The sequence below is a fragment of the Salmo trutta genome, chromosome 6, assembly GCF_901001165.1.
Source record: "Salmo trutta chromosome 6, fSalTru1.1, whole genome shotgun sequence".
In the NCBI taxonomy this organism is placed as follows: Eukaryota; Metazoa; Chordata; class Actinopteri; order Salmoniformes; family Salmonidae; genus Salmo; species Salmo trutta.
Window position 1 is genome coordinate 22,084,319 of NC_042962.1, and position 26,155 is coordinate 22,110,473.

The 26,155-nt window shown below is 43.6% G+C and overlaps 1 protein-coding gene, 1 long non-coding RNA gene and 1 pseudogene across 2 annotated transcripts in view; 2 read left to right on the forward strand and 1 right to left on the reverse strand.

Moving 5' to 3' along the window:
• The window catches only part of LOC115195652 (uncharacterized), a 63,769-nt gene extending 41,260 nt beyond the window's left edge, over window positions 1-22,509 (reverse strand). The window contains exons 1-3 of the mRNA XM_029755740.1: window positions 22,291-22,509; window positions 21,783-21,875; window positions 19,725-19,906 (exon numbers count right to left, since the gene is read on the reverse strand). Of these exons, the coding sequence (XP_029611600.1) occupies window positions 19,725-19,906; window positions 21,783-21,844 (244 nt within the window). The 5' untranslated portion in view covers window positions 21,845-21,875; window positions 22,291-22,509. The remainder of the gene's footprint in view (window positions 1-19,724; window positions 19,907-21,782; window positions 21,876-22,290) is intronic.
• Window positions 22,510-22,688: 179 nt separating this feature from the next.
• On the forward strand, window positions 22,689-24,015 carry LOC115195653 (uncharacterized). The gene is made up of 2 exons (XR_003878726.1): window positions 22,689-22,878; window positions 23,565-24,015. It is a non-coding gene; the product is annotated as an uncharacterized LOC115195653 (long non-coding RNA).
• Window positions 24,016-24,202: 187 nt separating this feature from the next.
• Window positions 24,203-25,462, forward strand: LOC115195281 (embryonic protein UVS.2-like; annotated as a pseudogene).
• Window positions 25,463-26,155: the final 693 nt, after the last annotated feature.

Consider the following 26,155-nt stretch of genomic DNA (forward strand, 5'->3'; position numbering starts at 1 on the left):
AGAGTGAGAGGGAAGGAAATAGGGAGGGAGAGAGAGAGAGACAGAGAGAGTCAGAGAGGAGAGGGGAGAGAGAATAATCATACATGATTCACAGAGAAAGGACAGGAGAGCGAGAGAGAGAGATAGAGGGAGAGACAGAGAGACAGGGAGAAAGACAGAGAGACAGAGAGTCAGGGAGGAGGGGGAGAGAGAGAGAGAAAGATCATATATGATACACAGAGAGAAGACAGACGGAAGAGAGAGAGACCGGGAGAGAGAGCGAGAGGGAGGGAGGGAGAGAGAGACAGAGAGCGACTCAGCTAGAGAGTCAGAGAGAGAGAGAGAAAGAGAGAGGGAACACCAAGGTGTGGTGCCGTGTTGTGGGCCTCGCCAGGCCCTTAGGCCAGGGAGTGGTGTTGACACAGAGGCAGAAGGGTGTAAACTCCGTCGGAATAATTGAAGAGTCAAGGAGGCAGTACATGACAAGACAGGAGCACTTTATCTGCTACAAGAATCATAACAGCACCAATACAAGTGATATAGTTTCATCTGGGCCCAGTCCAATGACAACAATGCCTCCACATATAAAGATAAAATATCATACTATGTGTCACTCACGATATTACCACTCACAAAATGCATCCCCCTCCCCAAGGTCAATGATATTTTCACATGACACCCCCCTTGTATTGAACCCAACAAATGAATGAACTCAAAAAGTATAATTACAACCACAAATAACAATAACTGTAGCGACCCTGTGTTTATAAACGTGGATATCGACTTTGCCACTTCAGCATGGTTTTGTGGCACAGCCGGTGCCATGCAGGGCTACGGGTCAGAAGGTTGAGGGTTTGTCAACCACCACAGACAAGCTCTCTCCCTGTCTGTTTCATTACACCACAATCATAGCTGGCTGCAGACAGTGATCAGCGATGCTATGTTTATCATTTTCCACCAACAGGTTTCTGTGCCAATGCACCACCACACAACCAATTAGCAAATCATAACTGCATACTGATTACCGACTTCGAGTGCTTCAACATCATGGGTTGTGTTTTCAACACCGTAATCAAATAGACTAGACCTATGTCAATCTTGACAAACAGAAAATACATCCCTCCATACCTTGTACCCAGTATGGAAGGCTTGGCTTGACAATCTCCGAATGTCATTCAACTTTTTGGTGTTTTGTAACTAATGACTGCTTACATTCATTAAATGGCTGGTAAGTAGCCTAATCAGACTAAAACATTGTGACTGGTTGTGTTTATGCCACAAATAAAAGGTAATACATTTTAAAAGGGAAATGACAAATATTTAGGCTATACCGAAGCATTAGGTTGTAGGTGTGCGAGGAATAGCCGCTTGGATCGGAGAGGAGGCAGAGCGCATGTTAAGCATTCCTGAATAACTGGGCCTGCCCGGAGCATATGTGGCCACATTATTATTGGGAGAATGATGATTCGCAACAGACAGCACATTCAGCATCAGAAGTAAAAATACAGCCGGACTGGCCTGATACTGTGCCTTCCTAGACCTTAGAAACTGTCGACAGTAGACCCATAACTGAACGAAACATTCAATTCACAGGGCTCTTGCGCCTTTATTCATATGACATATAAGTGTGTACTCACTTAAAAACAATAATGCAGTATTGCATTGCATTGTGGTGTTGTAGGCTACAAACAAGATCAGTAGGAGAGCTTTGAGTTGCGTGTCTCATGTCTTCACTGTTCTTTCGTGTGTAATGATGCAACTGGCCTCTCCGCCGCCTATCAGCTATTCTCTTTGTTCTTGTGGATTTATAGAACATTGGTGTAGCTTTTAATGATTTTATGTGTGGTATGATTGCTAATTGGCATATTGCAGATCTGGACAAACAACCCACCTACCACTATTGTCACTATGAATGGATAGACAGTTAGACTGTATTGACCTGTAGTTCGCGCGCAGAAAAGCGTAGTGCATAAGGGAAGTACCAAACCTTGAAAGGGTACGCGCATGCAAGCAGATGAGGACATTTGTCTAGAATGGAAACAATTATATAGTAAAACCTACCAAGCGGTGAATGTAAACTAGGGGAAAAAAACACCATAAAGCAGTGAATCATTGAAAATCATTTAGATATTGCCGTGATTAAACCACGGTATGTGGAAATACATTAACGACATTGCGTGCGAACGGATCGGTATCCTGTAGATCCGACTTCCCTCTGTGAAAGGGCGTCTGCGTCTCCATGAATGTGCCCTTTGAGTCGTCTCGGCGCTAGGCATGTTGTATTTACTGTATCAAGTAATAGGGGTGATGTTACTTCAAACAGCCACTGGAACGTTCAATTGATGTTATTATGGGCTTTTTTCCCCCTACGTGGTCCGACTGAGTCATGTTCATGGCTCCTTGTGTTGCACCCTTAAATGACTCTGTGGATCTACTGTGTGATGTCTGTTGGCGGCTGGGAGAAAAACACTGGGAATTTGTTACAGGTAGAGAATTCCATCTGAATATGGAAGTTTGGATCAAAGTTCAAATTCTTAATTCTATGGTTCAGAACTTCCACATTTCCCCGAGAGGAGATCTCGTGAACCCATGCGAGAAACTGATAAGAGTGAGAGAAGAAAAAAACGTGTCATTCAACGCCTAATGAAATGTCGATGACATCGTCGACAACGGCTGAGGTGGGAGGCGACGGCCAACAGGTCCCAATTGGGATTGGGTTTGGGTGCTGCTCTGTTGATGCATATTTAATACTGGCTCTCTGATGAAAACAAACACTAGTACATTAGTGTGGAGAATTTCCCCGGCATCGCACGCAACCTATACGGGTGCTCTGCCAAGGGAGCCCCAGCAGCTGCTGAATATGAGCATAACATACTGTTCCTCAGCTGGCCAATTTAAACATGATACTCAGGGCCATGTCAACAGACCGTGCGTGGCATGGAATTCTTCCTTTGCGCAAAGCTCCCGTTTGTAGCTGGTACAGGGGCACATCTCGATGAACTAATGTTAAAAGAAAATAGCACGCCCTCGACCCTTCGTCATTTATTTTTGAGTGAAATCGTGTTAGTTGACATTTATCGAATTCAAATCAAGGATTCCGTAACAATAAGAAGACATTGGATTATTGGATATCATAGTCGTTCATTCTGCATTGTCCCATGAGTAAGTTATTATAGCGATCTGTACACGCTCTGTATTAGTAGCACTAGGCCTCACTGTAATAAAGTTAGGATCAGGGATGATTTTTGACAGTAACTGCTTCAAAGTGGGCTAGTAGGCTAGAGGCTCGGGTTACCAGGCTAGACTATGGTTTCACTTTGTTATTTCAGATATGGGCACTTAAAGTATGTGCCCATGACAGCTCAGGTGTGCGACCAACTTACATAGAAAACCACGGTGATGCATGTACAGTAAGCATCATTAACAGGCAATAGGGAAGAGTGTTTGTGCTCTTTGTACAGAGGCCAAATACAAAGTGCTGTACAACTGGCATAGGGGCCCAATTCATTAGCTCAGATTAGCTACATTTCAGTTGCTATAATGATAGACATATGGGATGAGGCCTGTAAAATGCCAGTGCTTTGTAACTGAGTGCTGTTTCATTTGGAAATGAGACAAAAGCTATTACGGAAAACAAACACATTTCCTTTTGGGTCTTTGAGAGGTGCCAATGCCAGCCCATAAATAAGTAAATATCACTATGAAATCTTTACGTGTTTAACTGGAACTCTTGGCTGTTAGAATGTTGAAGCTGTTTTTTTTATCAGCTTGTTAATTAAATCATTATTATTAGTTTATGCTCAGATAATAAATCACACTGCAGTTCTCAAAGAGACACATATAAATGGAATAGGGTGAGTTTGACACCGTGGCACAAACATTCAATGAAAGGAATGCCATGCAGACACTAAGCACCACTGACTCCATCTTGTGAAGAGAAACACTTCATCAGAAGTCTACTGATACATTCTTCTCTACCCATCTCTCAAGTACAGCTTCTCTTCTCTGTTTTATTTTACTCCGGCAGCTCAGTTTTAGACATTTAAAGCCTCAAAGCTGATCTCCCTGCAGTGCTGAGCGACGTGATGTCATTCAAAAGCCTAGCGAGGCCGAGGCTGTAAATCCGGCAGCATTAGGGCCTGGCGTGGCCCTGTTTACTGTCAAACACTTAAGACATACCTTAGTTTCTTCTGTGTTACAAATTACGCTCGGGGGCTCGAGAACCCTGCCAAGGAGTAGTCACGCAAAGGGCTCTGCAGCGAATAACTGGAGCATTCATTAGTCGTAACTGTCCTCTGCCACTTCTCATTCAGAACAATTACTCCCTTATGTGCTTGGAACCATCCACTCGTTATTATCCCCTAACTGTTGTTTGGGTTAGCTTTTTTTTTCTCCAGTTCACTTTCTTTCTCTCGTTTCATTTTTCTCTCTGTTTTCTCTCTCTCTCTCTCGCTCTCTCTCCCTCTGTTCTCTCGTTCAACAATAAAATACTTTCTGTTTCACTCATTTCGTTGCCATCGCTCTGTGTTATACAGTATGTCACACAGACAGGTGGTCCAGGAAATGACATACATAACAACGTTTTCTGCATATTTTTTGGGTGCTTTCTAACCCTAACCCCCAGAAACATATTGGAATAACTAAATGAAAAATTCAACTCCAACCCTTCCTTTCACATCTGTATTGAGTTGCAGTGTCATGGTGTTTCCTAAATATTGATAATGATAGGAGAACTGGTACTTTCTTCCCTTCATATTCTTTGTGATAAACTGGTACTTGTATTGAACTGTTACTGGGGCATATACTGTACAATGGAGTAATTCATCCTATTACCACATAGAACCAGATCAATTTACAGGACAGTAGGCATTGGCTGGTGAACCCAGTGACAGCATGGTAACCCAATGTCCAGTACAGTACAGCACTTTACTGATTGGCCGGTTTTCCATAATCGCTCCCTTCTTCCCCACCAATCTTTGCCCACATTGCTAACTTGGGGTCATGCCCAGGGCCACCTTGTTACCCCGACATTACTTTTCGCTGGAACAGCCATAATGAAAAGCTTGCCCCTCGATTTATTAACGGATCCTATTACTGCCAACAGTGCGCCCGTTGTGAGCGCCCAACTCAAATTGGCGAAATCCTGCGTGATAGCTAATATGTCCTGATATAGGAAACTGGCAATGGGGGGAGACCGGACTCCTGCCAACAGGTCCATAGTTGGTGATGCGTTGTAATTAATTGCTTGATTACCAAAATCTACTGAAAGACATGGTTAAATGCACCTTTGAAAAATAAAGGTGTTTAGCTGGATTATATGTCCCTGAAAACTGGACAGACATGCAAACACACATTTAAATATCATTATCAATACATTTATCCATCTAAAATATCAGATAAAAAATATATAAGATGAATACATATAGAACAGCTTTCAATACCGAAGTGCTTAGGTTTAAGTTAAACAACTCAAGTCAAACAATGGCTCTTTTGGGGTCATTAAAGAGCTTACGTTTATTGTTATGCGACTGCTTTATATAAAAGTACCATGTATGTAAAATGTTCATGCAAAATGTGTATGTAAAATGTATATGTAAAATGCATGTATATGTAGCAAAAAAGCTTTACATTTTGTTTTAAGTTATTTGTCCTCCGAAGAGGGTGGGTGGTGGAGGGGTTAATACACTTAAAAAATACATTTTTAAAATAAAGATGAAAAGAAAGTACACATTTTTAGCCCTTTTTCTCCCCAATTGGTGTTTACCTTCTTGTCCCATCGCTGCAACTCCCCTACGGACTCAGGAGAGGCGAAGGTCAAGAGCCATGCGTCCTCCAAAACACAACCCCGCCAAGCTGCACTACTTCTTGACACACTGCTCACTTAACCCAGAAGCCGGCCGCACCAATGTGTCAGAGGAAACACCGTCCAGCTGGTGACCAAAGTCAGCTTGCAGGTGCCTGGCCCACCACAAGGAGTCAATAGGGCGTGATGGGACAAGGAAATCGGCCTCCCCTAGCCCAGACGACACTGGGTCAATTGTGCGCCACCCTATGGGACTCCCAATCACGGCTGGTTGTGATACAGCCTGGAATCGAACCAGGGTCTGTAGTGACACCTCTAGCACTGAGATGCAGTGCCTTTAACTGCTGCGTCAACTCGGGAGGCACGTTTTTCACAGTCTCAATGAGTTATCAAATGAACTCTCTACATATGGGGCTCCCGAGTGGCGCAGCAGTCTAAGGCACTGCATCTCAGTGCTAGAGGTGTCACTACAGACTTTGGTTCAATTCCAGGCTGTATCACAACCAGCCGTGATTGGGAGTCCCATAGGGTGGCGCACAATTGGCCCAGTGTTGTTAGGGTTTGGCCGGGGTAGGCTGTCATTGCAAATAAGAATTTGTTCTTAATTGACTTGCCTAGTTAAATACTAATAATAATATGGCTGCAATAGTAGCACATCTGCAAACCATACAGTGTACTTACACAGAGGAAAACAGGTATTTGTATGTGGTTGTTACAGTCTTAAAAGACCAAAACTCATCAAATCTAACAGCCCAATAAACATTTCATTTGTCACAACAAACATTGTCTTTTTATATCAGCTGATTAACATTTGAAGACCTTGTTGAGTGAAAATTCATATTATCCCCCCAAAAACATGATTCTAAACAAATGAATGAACAGCAGGAGTTGCTAACTGAGAATGAATTGCTATATAAATGGAAAACAAAGCAATAGCTGCTTCCTACATATTGCCTATGTAGCTCGTTGCCATTACATTGAGATGTATAAAGGCCTAAGTGACATGCAGGGGAGGGGAACATCATTTCGCTTGTCTGACCTTAGAGCTTAGCAGGCTGCTTGACTGTGATTACAGAGGACAGACTCCAACAATGGTGTTGGGCCAACAAAGGGCCTCTCGGTTCCATATGAAGGGCACACAAACACCCCGCCATTCTGTGTTCTCAGCTCTGTGCTGCTCTGTGCTGTTCAACAGTAACAGTTTGCTGTTTTCGGTTTGCAGTGTGAGGCCCCTCAATAAGGATTTGTGGTAATTCACTTATGGCCATTTGTGATCCTGGGGGCGTCCTGTGGGCTTTGTTCGCCAGTGGCCACTCAAGCGGAGAGGTCAGCTCAGACAAAGGGAGTGTTACGCCTTTGATTCAAACGGCTAACGAGTTAGACATTAGGATCCTAAATACATACACCAGCTTGCCATTCAGACCCTTACTGCACACATACAAGAGGTTAACATGTTAACACTATTTTATGGTATTGTATAGAGCTGAGTTACAAGGTCAAAGCTCTTTGCAATGAATGTTCAATTCAGCGAATAGAATCGCATTATCGTATTAGTTACCTCAATGGGAGGAAGAAACATTCATATTTGCATTGCAAATGGCATGATAAGCATACACGTATACTTATGTTGCTCATGCAAACATAACTCTCTCACGCAATGCATAAATAATTACCCATGGCGTTGTATGCAACGGCAAAGAAAAGGGCAATAATGGCATTTAGGTTTGTCAGGCGCTGTCGGAGAGAGAGATGCTCCGACTCAGTGAGGCACACGCAGATGGGAAGAGATTCCTACGCGGTGGATTCAATAGGAATACGCAGCAGGGGTGTCAGCTCTCAGAGTGTGAATGAAGTGACTGGAGGGAACTGTGTCTCGGCAGGTAGCCAATCGGTTAAGAGCTTTGGGCCAGTAACTAATTGGTCGCTGGTTCAAATCTCAGAGCCGACTGGGTGAAAGATCTATCGATGTGCCCTTGAGCTAGGCACGTAACCCTAATTGCTCCAGTAAGGTGGTCTGGATAAGAGTGTCTGCTAAATGACTAAAATGTCTCTCTCGGTGGGGTTGATAATCACAGAGCCTCAACAACACTCGTCGTCCTTCATTCGGGGGAAGAAAGGGGACCACTCATCATCATCGGAGCCATGCATTTACGGAATTCAGCCAACCTTTTTACAAAGTTTAATATTGTTCTAACTCTAGATATTCAGATACACAGAATCCTTCAAATATTCCCCAGGTTATGGAAATAGGGAGCTAACATGGCTGTCATAGAATGTTGTCGTGTCATGAAACGTACATTTCCTAACTCTCTAAATACATGGCTCGGGTCATCTTCAGGTTCCCTCGCAGGGGATAATCGGGAGAGATGTAAAGATGAGCAATCTGATGTCCGCTGTTGTAGAGGAAGAAGATATTGTGGCGGACATTGGATTGGACACACTGGGTTATGTTAGCTGTAGGAAGACAATAGTAGGCCTTTCTATAAACCACACCCGTTTACAATGCATCACGATCACATTTATAGTCCCCGCTATCGCTTTATAGGTGATTATAAGACTCACTAAAAGCATATACTAGAGCATTTCTGAATGTATGTACATGCTGTAACATCATTCACTATGCACTAGACAGAATGTACACATACAGGAGGTCAGAACACCATGAGAAAAGAGTCCACGTTATAGTAATTCAAAAGACAAAAATGTTTGACATAAGCAGGAATGACCTTCACGTTCTTGTCTTCTCAAGAACGTTTGGGGTGACAGGGAAGAAAAGTGGAACGGAATCAGCAGGATGAGGAATGAAGAGGAATGCGGCCACAGGCAACCTAGCTAGGATTCTGTTCTGTGCCTCTCTGACACCGCAGCACAGCAGCAACGGCTCGTCACTTTGGATAATTCGTCAGACCTGTTTTGACACATGACATTCAACTGTTACGATACATGGAAACCGCAGGATCCCTCGGGCGCAATATATCGCGTGCAAAATAACTGACCGTGTATCTACAGGAGACACACAGGGTACTGGATTTACAAGGGTTGCAGTCTTTACTTTGTAGTGGGATCGGGATAAATGTTCAAGTGATGACTTTATTGTCTGGTTTTATTGTTCCATCACCATGACACAATAGTCGGGTGGCAGTTTGGTCACAAGCACCAATTGAAAGGTCAATTAGTATGCTTTATCTGTCTGGAGATTGGTGCCTCTGTTGCCTGTTTTAGTCATTTACACAATTAGCCAACCATGTAGACGGCACGGCATACTGAAACATTTGTTCTCTAAATGCTTTTAAGATGTGCGACTCCACACATCATTAACTTTTGGGGTGGATGACTTCAACTTGTCACAATCACTAATTGATAAAACATTACGGCACACTTCAACTGTTATCCCTTGTTCAGTGTTGTGAGTCTGTACCCAGAGTGTACAAAACATTAAGAACACCTTCCTAATATTGAGTTGCACCCCTTTTGCCCTCAGAACAGCCTCAATTCGTTGGGAAATGGACTCTACAAGGTGTCGAAAGCGTTCCACAGGGATGCTGGCCCATGTTGACTCCAATCATTCCCACAGATGTGTCAAGTTGGCTGGATGTCCTTTGGTTGGTGGACCATTCTTGATACACACGGGCAACTGTTGAGCGTGAAAAACCCAGCAGCATTGCAGTTCTTGACATATTTAAACCGGTGCGCCTGGCACCTATTACCATACCCCGTTCAAAGGCACTTAAATCTTTTGTCTTGCCCATTCACCCTCTGAATGGCACACATACACAATCCATGTCTCAATTGTCTCAAGACTTAAAAATCCTTCTTTAACCCATCTCCTCCCTTTCATCTACACTGATTGAAGTGGATTTAACAGGTGACATCAATAAGGGATCATAGCTTTCACCTGGATTCACCTGGTCAGTCTATATAATGGTGTTCCTAATGTTTTGTACAGTCAGTGTATATTGTATGCACTGTACAGTATCTCGATATTGTGGAGACATGTTTGATCCTGTACCCACCAACCCCATGGAAAATACTGACACAGTTTACAGACTTTCACTGTCTGAAATCTCCTGTTGTAAGTCTTAGCTTACATGTCAAGAACATGTTGACGCATCATTGCACTCTATAGTGCTAAACTAAGGGACTTCTCTGACCAGAGGTTTCATATGTATGGGGCAACTTCCTGATTGACGACCTCAAGGTAGAAAAGTTTAGTGGGACACAAGGGCCTTTGTGGCGTGATTAAAACCGGAGCCCGTCTAGGGCCCGACATATTGCTGACGTACATTGAGCATGAGGTTTAGGTTCCTGTAGCCATCCTCTTCCCTATTCTTGGCTCATTTATAGTGCTGAGGACAAAAGAGGCAGACATGTCTTACCAAAGCAGTTTCCTCAAAGTGTTGCACTGTGGCAGGAAGGCCCAGTCCTTAGTTTCATGTCAACTAGTACCTGACATTTAGTTACATCACATTGTTTCCACAGACAACCCCCTCTGGCACACAGCCAGGTCTGAATTTACTATGCGCAATGTCAACAAGTCTGCGTGCGAAGCCAACATGCTGATCTAAAAAAGTACAAATATTGACAAAGTTCCTCAGACTACAGTACAAATGTAGGATCTTATTTTGGCCTATATTGTCACAGCAAAATAATCCTGCAGCAACAGGATTTGAACATTTAGTGGTTTGGCTATTAGCTTGCCAAAAGTAGGCTACATGAAAAGTGCAATACTGTTTTCAGTGCATTTATGTAAATCACAAAGCTCATCTGCATTTCCTGCAGTGCAAGAAAATTCTCAGCAACAGAATAGTGATCAAATTAAGATCTTACATCTGTATTAGGTTGGAAAACAACATTTGGAAAGATTTTATAGGATTATCACAGATAAAGTGTAGATAATGCAGGCTGTTGAACCTCTCAACACAAAACAGAGCCACACTGACAGATGGATCTAATGACACACATGTTCCAGAGGTTAAAATAAGCGTGAAATCCGATATAGAGGCCTTTAAAACATCTTGATTTACCATGTAACGCATAGAAATATAATTGACCTCATCCCACACATTTACAGTAACTCTGTGGTGACGAACATCCAACCTGTTATGTAAGGAAGGAACGAGGATGGAGACAGGTTTTTTTTGTGTGATAGTGTGTGTGTGTGTGTGTGTGTGTGTGTGTGTGTGTGTGTGTGTGTGTGTGTGTGTGTGTGTGTGTGTGTGTGTGTGTGTGTGTGTGTGTGTGTGTGTGTGTGTGTGTGTGTGCTTGGGGATTTGTGTGCGCGTGTGCGCCCGCGTGCATGCATGAGTGTAGGAGTGTGCACGTGGCCCTAGGGGATTTCGATATGATAGTACACTCTCTTGAAGAGCACAGGGCAGTCAGACTAAACAACTGTTATTGTGATGCCACAATACAGTCGTCATGCACTGAACTGAACTGAACTGCTCTGGCTCTGTGTCATAGAACCCCATTAGTTTTCACTGGATGAGACTAGTTCTCTTACTCATCCCTAATGGGAGCACATGACGACTGTAGAAGACCCAATCTAATTACAGGGGGAAACGCATCCTAAACAAGCAAGATGGCCCTTTGCAGTTCCTTCTGATTCGGTTTAGAATGACGGGAGCTCAAACAGACTTCAATCAGACTTCAAGTCCCACGTTGCACAATGGATGCTCTCTGAGGACTGGGCACATTAGAAACGCAAACATATCTCTATAAATCATTGTTGTGTTTTCATTGGAACTTCAGAAATCCACTAACGCTACGTGTGACTCCGTCAGACATCCCCAGCAGCACTATCAGAAGTTTATAAGAAGCAGAGATTGCTGCCAAGCTTAAATTTATCACAACTCTAGATTGGATTAGGTTTCACAACTCTGTCTGAATCTTTCAACATGGGCGCCGTATCTCAGAGAGGCCGGAAACAGAGTAATTGAAAATGAAAAGATTATCTTGCATTGATAATTGTTAGCCAGCTGAGACACTAACGCGAACATGCCCAGGCTTGTATTTGATCAACCCTCAGTGACAGATATAACCAGAGATGGCAAAAAAAACTTGACGCAGCAGGAGGTCCCATTTGTCCCAGGAGGTCCCAGCCATCTGCCTTATGCCTGTCCTTGTCCAGAGGAGGGAGTGTCAGGGAGGAGGTGTGGGTGAGTGCCAGTCCAATGTGCCAGGCCCCGTAGGGGTGACGATGGGCGAAAGGGAAACCAGATCAGTCAGCCACGAGGAGCACGGCGCGCCACCCGGGGCGAGAAGAGAGACGGTGACAGACGTTGTCAAAATAAGCCTTAGTCACACCTTGGCTGGCAGTCCAAATTGTCTGTAAGGCCATCCTCCCATCGCTTGACTACCAAGCCCACAGATGGAAGTGGAAATGCTCTGCCTGGGTAGCAAGGCATGCTGATTGGGTGCTGAGGAGGAAGTGGTTATTTAGTATAGCACTGCACTGCACACAGACATGGCTAATGCTTCTTTATGTCTATGTCATATTTCAGCTGCTGTTTGCCTCGCATCAACACACATACAATAATGTCATGGTCTTTCTGAGTAAATAGCAACTAGAAAGTGTCATACGCTTAGGACTGTTTACCATAATTTGGTTGAGCAGAGCAACTCTTATGTGGGAAAGGGGTCTCTTGTGAGATATTGTTCATCTTTTAGAGTTGAGAGTGTGGGTGGCATTCTCTCTGCACTGTAACGTTGTCTCACACTTCCCAGCTGTGAAATCACACAGCCACACAGCCCATCACACAGCCCATCACAAAACCCGTCACATAGCCCATCACACAGCCCATCACACAGCCCGTCACACAGCCCATCCCACAGCCCGTCACACAGCCCATCACACAGCCACACAGCCCATCACACAGCCACACAGCCCATGACATAGCCCATCCCACAGCCCATCACACAGCCCATCACACAGCCACACAGCCCATCACACTACCCATCACACATCCCGTCACACAGCCCATCACACAGCCCATCCCACAGCCCATCACACAGCCACACAGCCCATCACACAGCCCATCACACAGCCCGTCACACAGCCCATCACACAGCCACACAGCCCATCACACAACCCATCACACAGCCCATCACACAACCCATCACACAGCCACACAGCCCATCACACAACCCATCACACAGCCACACAGCCACACAGCCCGTCACACAGCCCATCACACAGCCACACAGCCCATCACACAACCCATCACACAGCCACACAGCCCATCACACAACCTATCACACAGCCACACAGCCCATCACACAGCCCATCACACAGCCCATCACACAGCCCCTCACACAGCCTGTCACACAGCCATCACAAAGCCACACCACACAGGCCATCACACAGCCCATCACACAGCCCATCACACAGCCCATCACACAGCCCATCACACAGCCCATCACACAACCCATCACACAGCCACACAGCCCATCACACAGCCCATCACACAACCCATCACACAGCCACACAGCCACACAGCCCATCACACAGCCACACAGCCCATCACACAACCCATCACACAGCCACACAGCCCATCACACAGCCACACAGCCCATCACACAGCCCATCACACAGCCACACAGCCCATCACACAACCCATCACACAGCTACACAGCCCATCACACAACCCATCACACAGCCACACAGCCCATCACACAGCCCATCACACAGCCACACAGCCCATCACACAGCCACACAGCCCATCACACAGCCCATCACACAACCCATCACACAGCCACACAGCCCATCACACAGCCCATCACACAACCCATCACACAGCCACACAGCCCATCACACAGCCCATCACACAGCCACACTGATCTCTCTGCACTATAAAAACAATACACATACTGTAGATGTTTTACTGTAATTCTAGGCTAGTGCACCCAGCAGGCAGACACACACACACACACACACACACACACTCATGATACACACACATCACAACTGCTGCTACCAGACTCTTATTATACTGCACAGTTCATACACTGTCCCCCATCCCCCCATCCCCCCCATCCCCCCCATCCCCAGTACACATGGAAATATTGGACCATCAATTGTGCCTTCCTGTATTATACTTATGCTAAAAAAATGTATTCTATTCTACTGAGACATTTACTTTATGTTCGTATTCTTGTCTTTTATATTTTTTTATTGTTGTTGCATTGTCGAGGAGGAACCTGCAAGTAAGCATTTCATTGGACGACGTACACCATGTGTATTCCGTACATACGACTAATACAACTTGAAACTAACATCCCTCTATTCTATCACACTTTTAATTATGTTCCACAGATACTATTTATCTTAACTTATTGTTATTCTATAACTACAGGACATGGCATAAGTGTCTTGACTTGGATTAAAATCCTATGACTCTAAAATACAGCCATTTCAATGATCCTCCAGTTCTTCAGTATATGCCACTTTCCATTCCTGCAGCCTTTCAGAAGCTTGCAGTGCGTTAGCAGGGATTAGATCCCCAGGACTGATAGAGGAGAAGAGAGAAAGGAGAGCAGATGGGCCTGTCCTTCATTACTGGGTCAGGACTCAACCCATCTGATCCTCATCACAGGCCCTGTTGACTTCCTGATAACGGAAAAGAAATAACATCTGAGAGGTAGCGTGATAGTGGATAGCACAGAGGACCAGGAACAATGGGGATTCACTGGTGAAGTTGCGGAGTTATTTGGGGGTTTCTATTGGTCCCTCCTGCTACGTTATGTTGCACTACAGTCGTAAAGCAGACGCTCTTATCAAGAGCACCTTATTGCACAGTCATTATATAGTATATTGACTGTACATGTGAACCCACAACATTGGTGCAGCTAGCACTACCTAGAACATACTACTTAGCAAACATGCTGGAACATTATTACGCTGAATGTTTTTGGCAAACCTGTTAGTTCACGTTAGAAACCCAGGGATATGCATCTATTGTTATCTTTACCGAGGCAGTGTATGTCCTACAAATGATTTGGGTTTACCCTTCAATTACCCTTCCTAATATACAGCGTTAAGCACATTCCTGTGTGATTGGAGACTGAAGAGATTGAGATTGAAAGGACTCAGACCTGTCGTGTGGGATAGACTGTGAGGAGCTTAGTGGAATATAGAATACATGGGGGGAATAAATGGAAGCATGAAGACAAAAGAGAACGGTTACTTAATCTGCAGTGTAAACCCAGAGCTGACTAATTACACTGAAATCCCACGCCTGTGACCCGCCATTAAAACATGGCGGGGAATTACAGCTCACTGCTCTGACAACAAACAGAGACCCAACGATAGGTCCTGTCACAGACACAGCAATCTGGTGTCTAAAACCCAGGCAGATTCATACGGTGCTGTAATCTGCTTTAATTAAAACATTGTAAACACTGGGAGGTTGTAGATGAGAGTAAACATATAAACACACACACGTACACACACACACAAACATATGCGCACACAGACACACTCTAGCACACACGCAAATATAGGTCTTAATTGTATTGTTTATATAACCAGTTTGTTGTGTTGCTTGTATATCGTTCTATTTAAAAGTTGTGTCTATCAATGTATTCGTGTTTTGTAATTTGTCATGTTTTTTGTTTTTTTTTTCGGCCCCAGGAAGAGTAGCTGCTGCTTCTGCAAAAGCTTATGGGGATCCGAATAAACAAATTAACAAATAAACACACACGCTCACAGAGGGGAGGGGAGGGGAGGGGAGGGGAGGGGAGGGGAGGGGAGGGGAGGGGAGAGTTGTGGTTCTCAAATAGTGGGTCATGGTCAGTGACTTTTGGGTTAAGGCTTAACATATTCTTTTGTCTATTTATTGGGTCACAGGCAGGTCAAATGGCTTCAGCGGGGTCAGAAAGTAAAACATTGGGAGCCACTAGGTTAGAGACCTGAGATATATGTGTAATCAAGGCTAAAACGACTTACCTAACCATACATAGGGGCAGCGAAGGCAACATTTTGGGCTTTTATGATTTGTGTAGCAGAAAACACAGAGAAAGGAGCTACGTTGAGCGTAGGTTGATTGCTTCCAGTTCTGCAAATGTCTGCAAAGGTTTAGTGCTGGCTTCATTGTAACCTAAAGCTTTTGCATTATGTCGAGGCACACAAGTTATTGACTACTCACAAACCCATGGGGGAGACAGGATTGGATACTGTTCAACTTCCTTCAGTGAGGATATACAATTGGAATCTACAAGGATTCTATTGTATGCCGACTTAGTCAAACCATATTTTATCTGGATCTAATGTAGTCAACTGTACTGCCTCCAACCATGCAGCTACCTTAGAGGCAGAATCCTTGGAGAGGGCCTGAGAGCTGAACATGATAGATGGATCTAGTCGACACACATTCAAAGTTCAAATACCAGACATCCATGCTCATCACAGTCCTCAAGAGCACTGGAAATAATCTGCATTGATTTAAATGAGTACTGCACTACACAGTGGTTAGCTATCATGACCTCTTAACATGTAAATTGAACAGTAACCAATAGGTTGCTGTATATTAAACAATATACCTGTATACAGTATATACTGTAAGTATCACGTATGTATTCTACACTCACATAATGCCAATAGGTCTTATAGGCTTGATACAAACAAAACCTCAATATTTTATAACATTTTCCAATTACTGTGGGTTATCCAGTTCCCTTAGGCCCTTAGGGTAAATTTGCACGCAACTGTACACACTACACTCTTTACTACTGTATACTCTGTTCTGCTCCACCCAATGGTACGAGACAGGGGCGGAGAGGGGCCAGATATCAGCCCTGGCATTTCTTACACACCGGCCCATTTTCTTCTTTGAGGCCCCCACACCAGCCCATTTTCTTCCTCAAGGCCCCATTATTAGCCAGGACATTACCATTTTGCGTAAAAAACCCAAATAAGACAAGCCAACTATGTTAAAAATGGACCAGCCCATCTGGCAATTGCCCAAAATGCCAAATGGCTAGTTCGCCCCTGGTATGAGAATAACCGCTATCAGCCACTGTCTCCTGATCCAGCCAAAACCAGACACCACGGCCCGTATCCATAAAGCGTCCGAGAGTAGGAGTGCTGATCTAGGGCCTTTCAGATAACAATTGTTAAGATTATATGGACAGGTGGGGTCCTGATCCTAGATCAGCACTCCTAGTCTGAGATGCTTTGTGGATACGGCCCAGATATGTCGTTATTGTTTCTGCCTTTTCCAGTCATCCTCCCATCTGTACACCCCCCATCCTCATCTCCCTCCTGATCCTGCCTCTGAGACCTCTAGTCCCCCTAGTGGTGGGAAGGAAGACAGCACCCTTCTATTCTGACTGGGGCCTATAATAAACCACTCGATATAATAGGATAGAGCAGGCACAAGGCGTCACTTTTATGTGTGGTTCTATTCCTGCTGTCTTTACGAGGAAGTCATGTAACAAATGAGAGCTGACTAGATTCAATTCAGAGAATGATCGAGATCTGAGGAGGACAAATGCTTAATGCCAAACTATAATTGATCTCATTAAATAGACCTAAGCATCAAAGCATCTAATCTGCTCACCATGACTACAATCCTCTGTAGCTCGGTAGGTAGCGCATGGCGCTTGCAACGCCAGGATAGTGGGTTTGATTCCTGGGACTAGCCATATGTAAAATGTATGCATGCATGACTGTACGTGACTTTGGATAAAAGCGTCTGCTAAATGGCGTGCATTATATATTACAGATAAGAACAGGCTAAATTAGAATAACTATTCCTTTGTATGATTAGTTCTTCACTATGCCCACTACTGAAGTTAGGACCCATTTCCAAGCTACTGTATGTTGCTTTGATGAGATCTGGTCCCTCTGTGATGAAATCCATTAAATCCACCATGTCTTCATCTCACGCTGGCACTTTTAACATCCTTAGCACCTGTGATCTGCGTGATGGATAAACTGCCCTCTAGGTCAGGTTAATGGGGTTAAAGGGTGCCCGAAAGGTGCCACCATGCAAAGAGTTGAGAGGTCAGGGAAGTGCATCAGGGTATGTGAGCTTTGACCCTGCTTCAGTGTCATAGAGAAAAGGACAGCAGAGTACATCAGTCCTGCTCCTGCCTTCCTCCAAGCTAATTGGTCATTCCAGCCAAATCGTTCTCTACTTGACTACAGTATACCTGTTCACCCCAATCCATTCTAAAGCCCAACAGGGACTGATGTGATTGGGATTGCTGTTGCATCCTCAAAGGAATTGCCTTGAATGAGGCAATTTATGTTCATTGCCCCTGTGCCCCACTCACACTTCAGCAGGTAGAATCCCTGTTCATAATAAAGGCAAAAAAAGCATTGGGGTTGAGCATGTGTTTTGTTTTAGATCTCTCTCTCTCTCTGTCTCTCTTTCTCTCTCTCTTTCTCGTGTTTCATTTGAGCTTTCGCTCTCTCGTGTTTCGTTTGAGCTCGCTCTCTCGCTCGCTCTCTCTCTCTCTCGTGTTTCATTTGAGCTCTCCCAATCTCGCTCACTTTCTCTTTCTCTCTCTCACGTGTTTCGCTTGGGCTCTCTCTCTCATTCAGCTGTTTCCTGAAAGCTTTGTTTTGACCTCAGTGCCATGGAGGCCACGGGCCCACAAAATGTTTTTAGGTCTTTTTCTGAAGTGCCCCATAAATATTTGAACGCTCTGTGGATGAGGAGTAACGAGGGAATAGAGAGAGCGAAAAGAGCCAGACACTCAAAACACACTGATGATAGATGTTGCTGGAACGCACCCGCCTGTTTTCGTTATTGTTTGAATACGCAAGAGACTTGAGGGGAAAGTAACGACTTAAAAGAGAGAAAGAACATTATCAGGTCATCTGGCAGAGAGGAAAACATCTTTCCCCACTTTAAAGTATTCCAGATTGTTGGTTGATACTCTACTGGAGGGACACTCTGTAACTCAGTGTAACTTAGTGCAGAGTATAAAAATCAAGTCCAGAGCATAAAAATCAGGGTTGGCATCAATTCGAATTGAAGGCAGTCAATTAAGGAAGTGATTTGATTAGAAAGCTAAAAAAAAATCAAACAACTTTTGAAATAAATCGGTTCTACTTCAGTTTGTTGGGAAGTCATTGAAAATAGATGTCAATTTTCAATTATTGAATTGAAATTTCAGTTTACTTCTTGAATTGACTGCCCTCAATTCGAATTGACCCCAACCCTGATAAAAATAGCCAAGACCTGGATGGAAGACAGCTCATGAGATAGACAGAAAAGAGGAGGCAAAACAAGAAAAAGGGAGGAAAGTTATGATAAGCCCGAAAAGTATTTGTACAACATTACAGTATAAGATAGTGGAGAGTTATGTTGATTGTTGAAGAAGTAGTGGAGAGAAGCTAGAATAATTAATATATACATTGATTACCATTGATGATTGATTATCATTGATTACCCCTTGTCAAGCCAACCAACATTTTAAATATTGCAAATAACCTGTTCAAATGCACTTGTGTGCTAAATGACAATTTACTTTGAGTTTTTCTTACAACCAGAATGTTCTTAAAACTATGCCTGAGGATATGTTGAATAACCAAGTGTCTAACACAGTTTGTGTAACAAGTGTGAGACCCTGAACAGGATATTTCAATTGTAGGTCCAGGCAACCACACAAGCTCCCAGGCTGCTACTGAAAAGACTGAGGATATATTCTCAGTTTGTCACACTGTGCCCAGGAGCTGAGATCTCTGACTTCATGTCTGTCCCTAAAAAGAGAACAGTTCTCCTGAATGTACTGCTGAATGTATCACCACTCACACACACAGACTGAGATCTGTATTTTGCAGTCGACTACATACACTTACTGTGTAGTATAGTGTAGTTTAGTGTAGTGTGGTTCACCTGATCTGTGCTGTGTCTTGTGTTGTAGTGTACTGTAGTTTCTGCGGTGAGTCTCTACTCCCTATAAGGCATTGGGGGAGGACGAAGCGTCTTCTTACCTGTGAAGAAACTCTTGACCCGGAGGTAGCTGACACTGAGACGCAGCACGGACAGTTTATCCAGCTTGGAGATGATGTCTGGGGAAAAGGGCAGCATGCTGGCCAGCCGGTCCAGCTCCGCGTTCAGGCGGTCCCGGTGCCTCTTTGACGGGTTGGACTTCTCACTTACCGTGGCCGGTTTCCTGGTGAAAACACAACAGGAATATTTGAGTGTCTTTTATTGTGACGGGTTGGTAGCTGTTTGATTCTAAAATATCTGTCAGGCTCATCTGTTACCGGAGAGATGCACTATGCTTTTGGGTACAGTACGGCCAAGAGTTATTGTTGTAGGTAACAGAATATAAACAGGGAATCATTTTGTAAATCATTAAAAGATACTCATATTCTTTGAAGAGTTTTATTAGAGTCATCTTTATGACTCAGTCAAACACATTGATATAGTGAAACATGCAATATGTGAGGTCAATATACATACATGTTTCATTCAGCAATTGCATACACACACACACACACACACACACACACACACACACACACACACACACACACACACACACACACACACACACACACACACACACACACACACACACAGGGGGTAACAGCATTGCCAGTGTCAGATAATCAATACTAACTCTAAGGGCTTGAACACACGTTTGCCTGCCAAGAGTGCTAGCGAACCGAATGCAAACCGATTTTACATATAGAATCGTGCAAAAATGACGTCAGTCAGACGTCAACAGCACGCCGAACGATCGGTAGACGAATGGGAGATCCACGTTCAGTGCGATGTGTGCAACCCTTAAGAGAACCTCTACAGACACAGATGGGTTGATAGCCTCAAGCATCACCCATGCCTGTCCAGTGACTCAAATCACCACCCCGAACCATCTCTGTGGTGCCCGTCTCAGATCTTCACTGCGTGGGTGCAACAGGTGCCCTTACTACTACCGCTGTGCCCTGGCTGAACACTCTATCTCCTCCCTGCATCGGTCCTGGTCAACGGGAAGAGAAGGTAGAGGTAACGTCAGCTGAACTCCCTCTTGGTTCAAAAGAGACTTGGTTCAATGTACAACTGCAACAAGCTGCAATAGGATTGTGACTTTGAGAATGTTGTTGAGGAAACTCACAAAGCTATTACAGCTGGTTGCCTTACAACTGTACGTCAGCTAGCTACCCCCTGACTCTCTCGCAAGCAAACCCAGTGCTTCAATTAAACCAGTCACGCCACTGTTGTTTACTAGTCCAAATGTTTGGTTGTTTCACGTTTGTGTCAACCGTCATACTGTTAAAGCAATGTAGATCATTGATTGAGATTCATTTAAAATTGAATTACATGATTGTATATAGTGTTCTCAAATTTGACATAAATTGTAGCTCACTGAAACCTGTTGTTGCTGTTTAACATTTGAACTGTTAAGTGCTACAGTAGCTGACGGCTAGCTTGGTTAGCCTATACGGTCTTTTTCTATGGCTAACATTTGAAACCCTCAGGTTTCCTACAAGTCATTTTAACTATGCATCACATTTGAAAAAGTATGGAACCACAAGCAACCACAATAATCTGCAAACGACTCCTGCCTGCTGTCACTAAAAAACAGCAAATGGCACTGATATTACTAATAGTATGTCCATAAGAATAAGAACCTGAATATCAAAAGTAACCTTTACATAAAATTAATTTATCCAAACTGATTATATCTATTACATATAATTCAACCCAAAGCCATGTGAATATTCGATATGTCATAGCATGAATATGACTTCAGCAAATCTATAACATTTTAAATTCGTCCAAACTTTTGCAAATCTTACAAATTTTGTTTAAAAAAACGTCCAGTGTTTGGTTGGTAGTATAACAGTAGCAAGTGTATCCGCATGCTACTTAAATACGAAAATATCACACAAATAATAAACTACGTTTTACTATTCGGCTGCCATGTAGGCTATCACAACAGCAAAAAAAAAGTAGGAGAAAAATACACATAAAATCCATAGAACAACTTTCAACATGCGTCAAATATTAGAATATTATGGAGAAAACTTGTGATTCTTAACTGTTTTTGAACGGGCTTCCTTCTTTTCCTGCCCGCATACATGCAGTCTCCCGGTGGTATCATCGTCTTGCGCTCTGTTAAGGTAACAGGTGCGCTACAGAGAAGATGGAGAAAACTTTTCAGCGTCCCACATATGACATAAGCTACCAAAGGTTTAATGAACAGCCGAATGAACTCCATAAACAGTACATTATGTTAAAGTAGTTCATAGAAGTCTAGTGATGCTATCAAGATCGAGTAATCAGAAAGAAAAGCCAGAAGAATGAAGAGCATAAAAGGCATAACTATGTCCTAAACAGTTATAAAGACCGTCAATATTTTGTTTACACTGGTGAAACGTAAATATGATGAAAGGCGCAAATTCATAGACAAATCTATGCTGCCAACTCTCACTAAAATGATTCGTATCAAATACATAAATTATGTAGCATAATAAAACGTTGAATGTCATTTAAAAAAAGGCTACTTGGAACAAAAAAAAAGAAAAAACATCAAATTAAAACACTTACCAAGAAGGTCTGTCAATATTACTTAATTCCAGTATAATGTTAGATAGGTCATTCAAATTGAATGGGTATATTATAGACGGCACTTCCTACGTGAACAATAATAATTCCTCGAGAAGATACAGCAAACGTCTACCAGAGCTCTGAACTGATGTTTTCAAAGCTCGAGGCAGATGTGGTTGATGCTTTATACCGAATTGAGTCGCCTTCACTTCCTCGCGTTTCAGGTGGCGGATTCCTCTGAATGACATGTCGAGCTCTTCGCACGCAACTGCCTCGCAAACAGACTGCGCGCGCACACACATTTACACACACACACACACACACACACAGAGAGAGAGAGACATTATGAGCAGCACAAGGGGAGGGATCTCACGCGAAGCACCACACTACAAATCTCTATGTAGCAGGGAGATTTTTACTGTCGAGCGCTGTCCGAAATGGAAAGGATATTTGGAGCAAGCATTAGGAAAATTATATTGCCATTGAAATATCCTTGGACAATTACCTGGAATCGTTTTGGATTCGCAAAACCACCTTTAAACAGTCAACTATTGCTGGATATACTATCTCCTCAACTTGGTTTGAATGGTGCGTTTGGCATTTATTCTGAGTTGTTTCATTCGAAGGATACGCCAGGAGTTTTAATGTTGTACAGTAATGTGTTATTTTGTTTACTAGCCCATAAATAAGTCCGTGCTGTGTTGTATTATGATGGTTTTAAAATGATCAAATAGCTTGAACCGGGGCTAGGCTATAGGCCCTATACAAAGACGCAGCGAACGTAGAACAAATCCAACCAGTCAAGTTCAGTTAGCATTAGGTCGCTGCCAGATGCTAAGAGATTTGATATAGTCTATGCCCCTTTGTGTACACAGGTTAATCATAATGGAAGGCTATATACTGTACAAAGAGACAGGTTGGAGGGAGCAGTATGAGACTCATTTGCTCCATGACGAATCATTTTAGCTTAATTCAATTGATGTGATTGTCATATTGGCTCTGTAGAGGTTTTTTAATCTGTAAAAAGTAAAAAAGTATATTATTATGTAATTGCTATTTTATATTCACCGGTGAGAACTTGACTTTCACCTCATTTGTCATTCATTTACTGTTATGTAACTGGCCTTGATGTGATTAAAATATCTGAAACCAATTTTAATGAGCTCCCATGTTTCTGGTTCTTGACTTATTTTTATCAACACACAAATGTTGTAAATGTTATGCAAAGGGTGTAAATAATACTTTACTCTCTCTCTCTGTGTCTCTCTCTCTAGCTCACAACACACATGCCATTAATGAATGAAGCAACTGCAAAGTAGATGAACACAAACATCTGTAAAGCAGATTTCAGATTAAAGCTTTATCCTCAAAAGGTTATCACACTGACTTAGAAAACATGGAATCTGACTTCCCAGAAAAAGGAAAAATCCTATGTAGAAAATACACTTAGGAAGGAAACAGAGTGGATGAATGGAGGAAGGATTCATCTTGTGAGGGTTCAACCACCATGTGTCTGTGTGATTTAAGTTAAGAGAGAGAGCGAGAGAAAGTGAACTCAAAGAGGAAGCTGGTAGGATACTGTACAAACCATTTAAACAATACAAGCTCACCTACTCTCCAGACAATGGCTTGCTTGACTGTAGTTCAAATGGCTGCATATTATATCACCCTGTGGGGTGAGAGTGGGAACCATCTTCATGAAATAAAGATCTGCAACAGGAAGGACTTGGAGTGCAATGCTTGTCTTCTGTGACTTAAATCATGATAGACATTGGCTTCAGGGTGGTTTCCAGATGTTGACAGGGCCGGCTCCAGGCATACATTATTATTTTTTATTTTTTTTACTCAGTCGAGGTCTCAACTTACTGTTCAGAATTAAAATAGCACAATACACAAGGTGCAAGTTCCCGAAATGTGGTTATGTCAGCCATGTCAGCTAACAATTTTAAGATTGGTAAATTAGTCTAGCCAGCTATCTAAACTTGTAGTAATCATGGCTAAATACTGACCGGGCACGCAGGACACATGCCCAGGGGCCCTGAAATCTAGGAGGCCCCTATTGATTTTGGTAGTCACTCTCAACCATATATCATTAACATTGCATTAGTCATGGCAAAATGTGTAGAATGGCAGGAAATGTGTTATAAAATTGCTAAATGTTCTCTCTGCCTCATGGCAAAATGTGTAGAACTGCAGAAAAAGTGATTTAAACCTGCAACATTTTCTCTACACGCCATGGCAAAATGTGTAGAATTGCAGGAAATTAACTTTAAAACCAAAACCGCCATCATGAGGGGGCCACTAATCTAGCTTAGAGCATGTAGACCTTGCTGTCGCTGGACAGTTTTCCACTGTAGATTGCACTATATAAGGTGCAGTGTCTGGACCACTAAACAAACTACACTTCACTCCCCGAAAGGTTGTTTGCTGATAAGTCTGCCTTAAAGTACACTCTGGGCCCTCTGGCCCTGCTTGTGGTGGCTGCCTGGGCCGAGGAAGAGGAGCTCTCTGCCTCCGATGCTGCTGGAGAAGGCCAACAAGGACGTTGTCAGTACCCACAGCGAGCCCATGGTGGTGAATGACATCGCCTACGACAACGACGCTGACCCCTGCACATCTCGTGGCTGCATGTGGCCCAAGTCCAGCGACAGCATGGTCTACATGCGCTACACCGTCACCAACGGGTACTCCTCCCGAGAGAGGTCCATCATCGAGCGTGGTCTGCAGTCTTTAGCCGGCTTCTCCTGCATCAACTTCGTCAAGCGCAACAACCCCAGAGACTACCTGTCCACCCCTCAAAGGGTGCCAATCCTACGTTGATTGTCGCGCCAACGCCCAGACGTGTCTCTGGCACGTTCCGGGCTGTCTACCACCAAGGACGAGCTGCTTGCACGCCCTGGGCTTCAACCACGAGCAGACCCACAACGACGTGACAACCACATCTGCATCCTCCTGGAGAATGTCCAGTCTGGCATGGCGCACAAATTCAGGAAGATTGCCACTCTGAACCAGGGAACCGGCTACGACTACATTTCCATCATGTAGTAGCACAAGTACGCCTTCTCCAAGAACAAGCCAAACGTGGCGCCCATCCCCAACCAGAATGGGGAGATCGGCAAGGTATACCAGATGAGCCAGAGAGACAACAGGCTATAGTGTTAAATAGACACCATCAGCGCCGGGTGATGACCTTGAAAAGTCAGAACGAACCCAAGAGGACGATCCACATTGAGGTTGTGACAGTGACTCTGTGTTGAAATAAACACAGGGTGATGTTCAGTCAACCGGTATTTATTCCAGTAGGATGCAAATAAACTTGAGTGAACTAATCACAAAAATAAATATATTCTTTAAATATTTAATACGTACAGTAGGAGAAGATCCGCATATTATTACACCAATTTGCATACTAAAAACAGATAGCACATGTTTAGTGATGCTCAGATGGCCCATCTGCTGTGTTTTAGCCTGATAACCTTATAACCTACATACTGTCAGTCAATGGGTGATACATCAATGTTGTGGCAGGTGGAGCCAAAGGGCCTCCCAACACAATCAGTCGCTGCCATAGCAGGCTTTAGAATCAATGTACAGTAAATCCCATTGCATCCTTAACCATAGTCCCTTTAAGATTAGTCTGGGCTCAAGCATTAGTAAGCTCGAGTCGTTGTAGCAGAAGCATGCCTTTTGCACACAACCCGGACAGCGCTCAGTGTATGGTTCTATACATGACATTAACCCATCTCATACTGCTGCCCCATTTTAAGCCAGCTGTCATCTGTTTTGAATGGTGAAGGGCTTCATTGATTAAGCCCTCTTTTTGCATTGCCATGGATTTCAAGCTGAATGTTGTGACAAAACATTC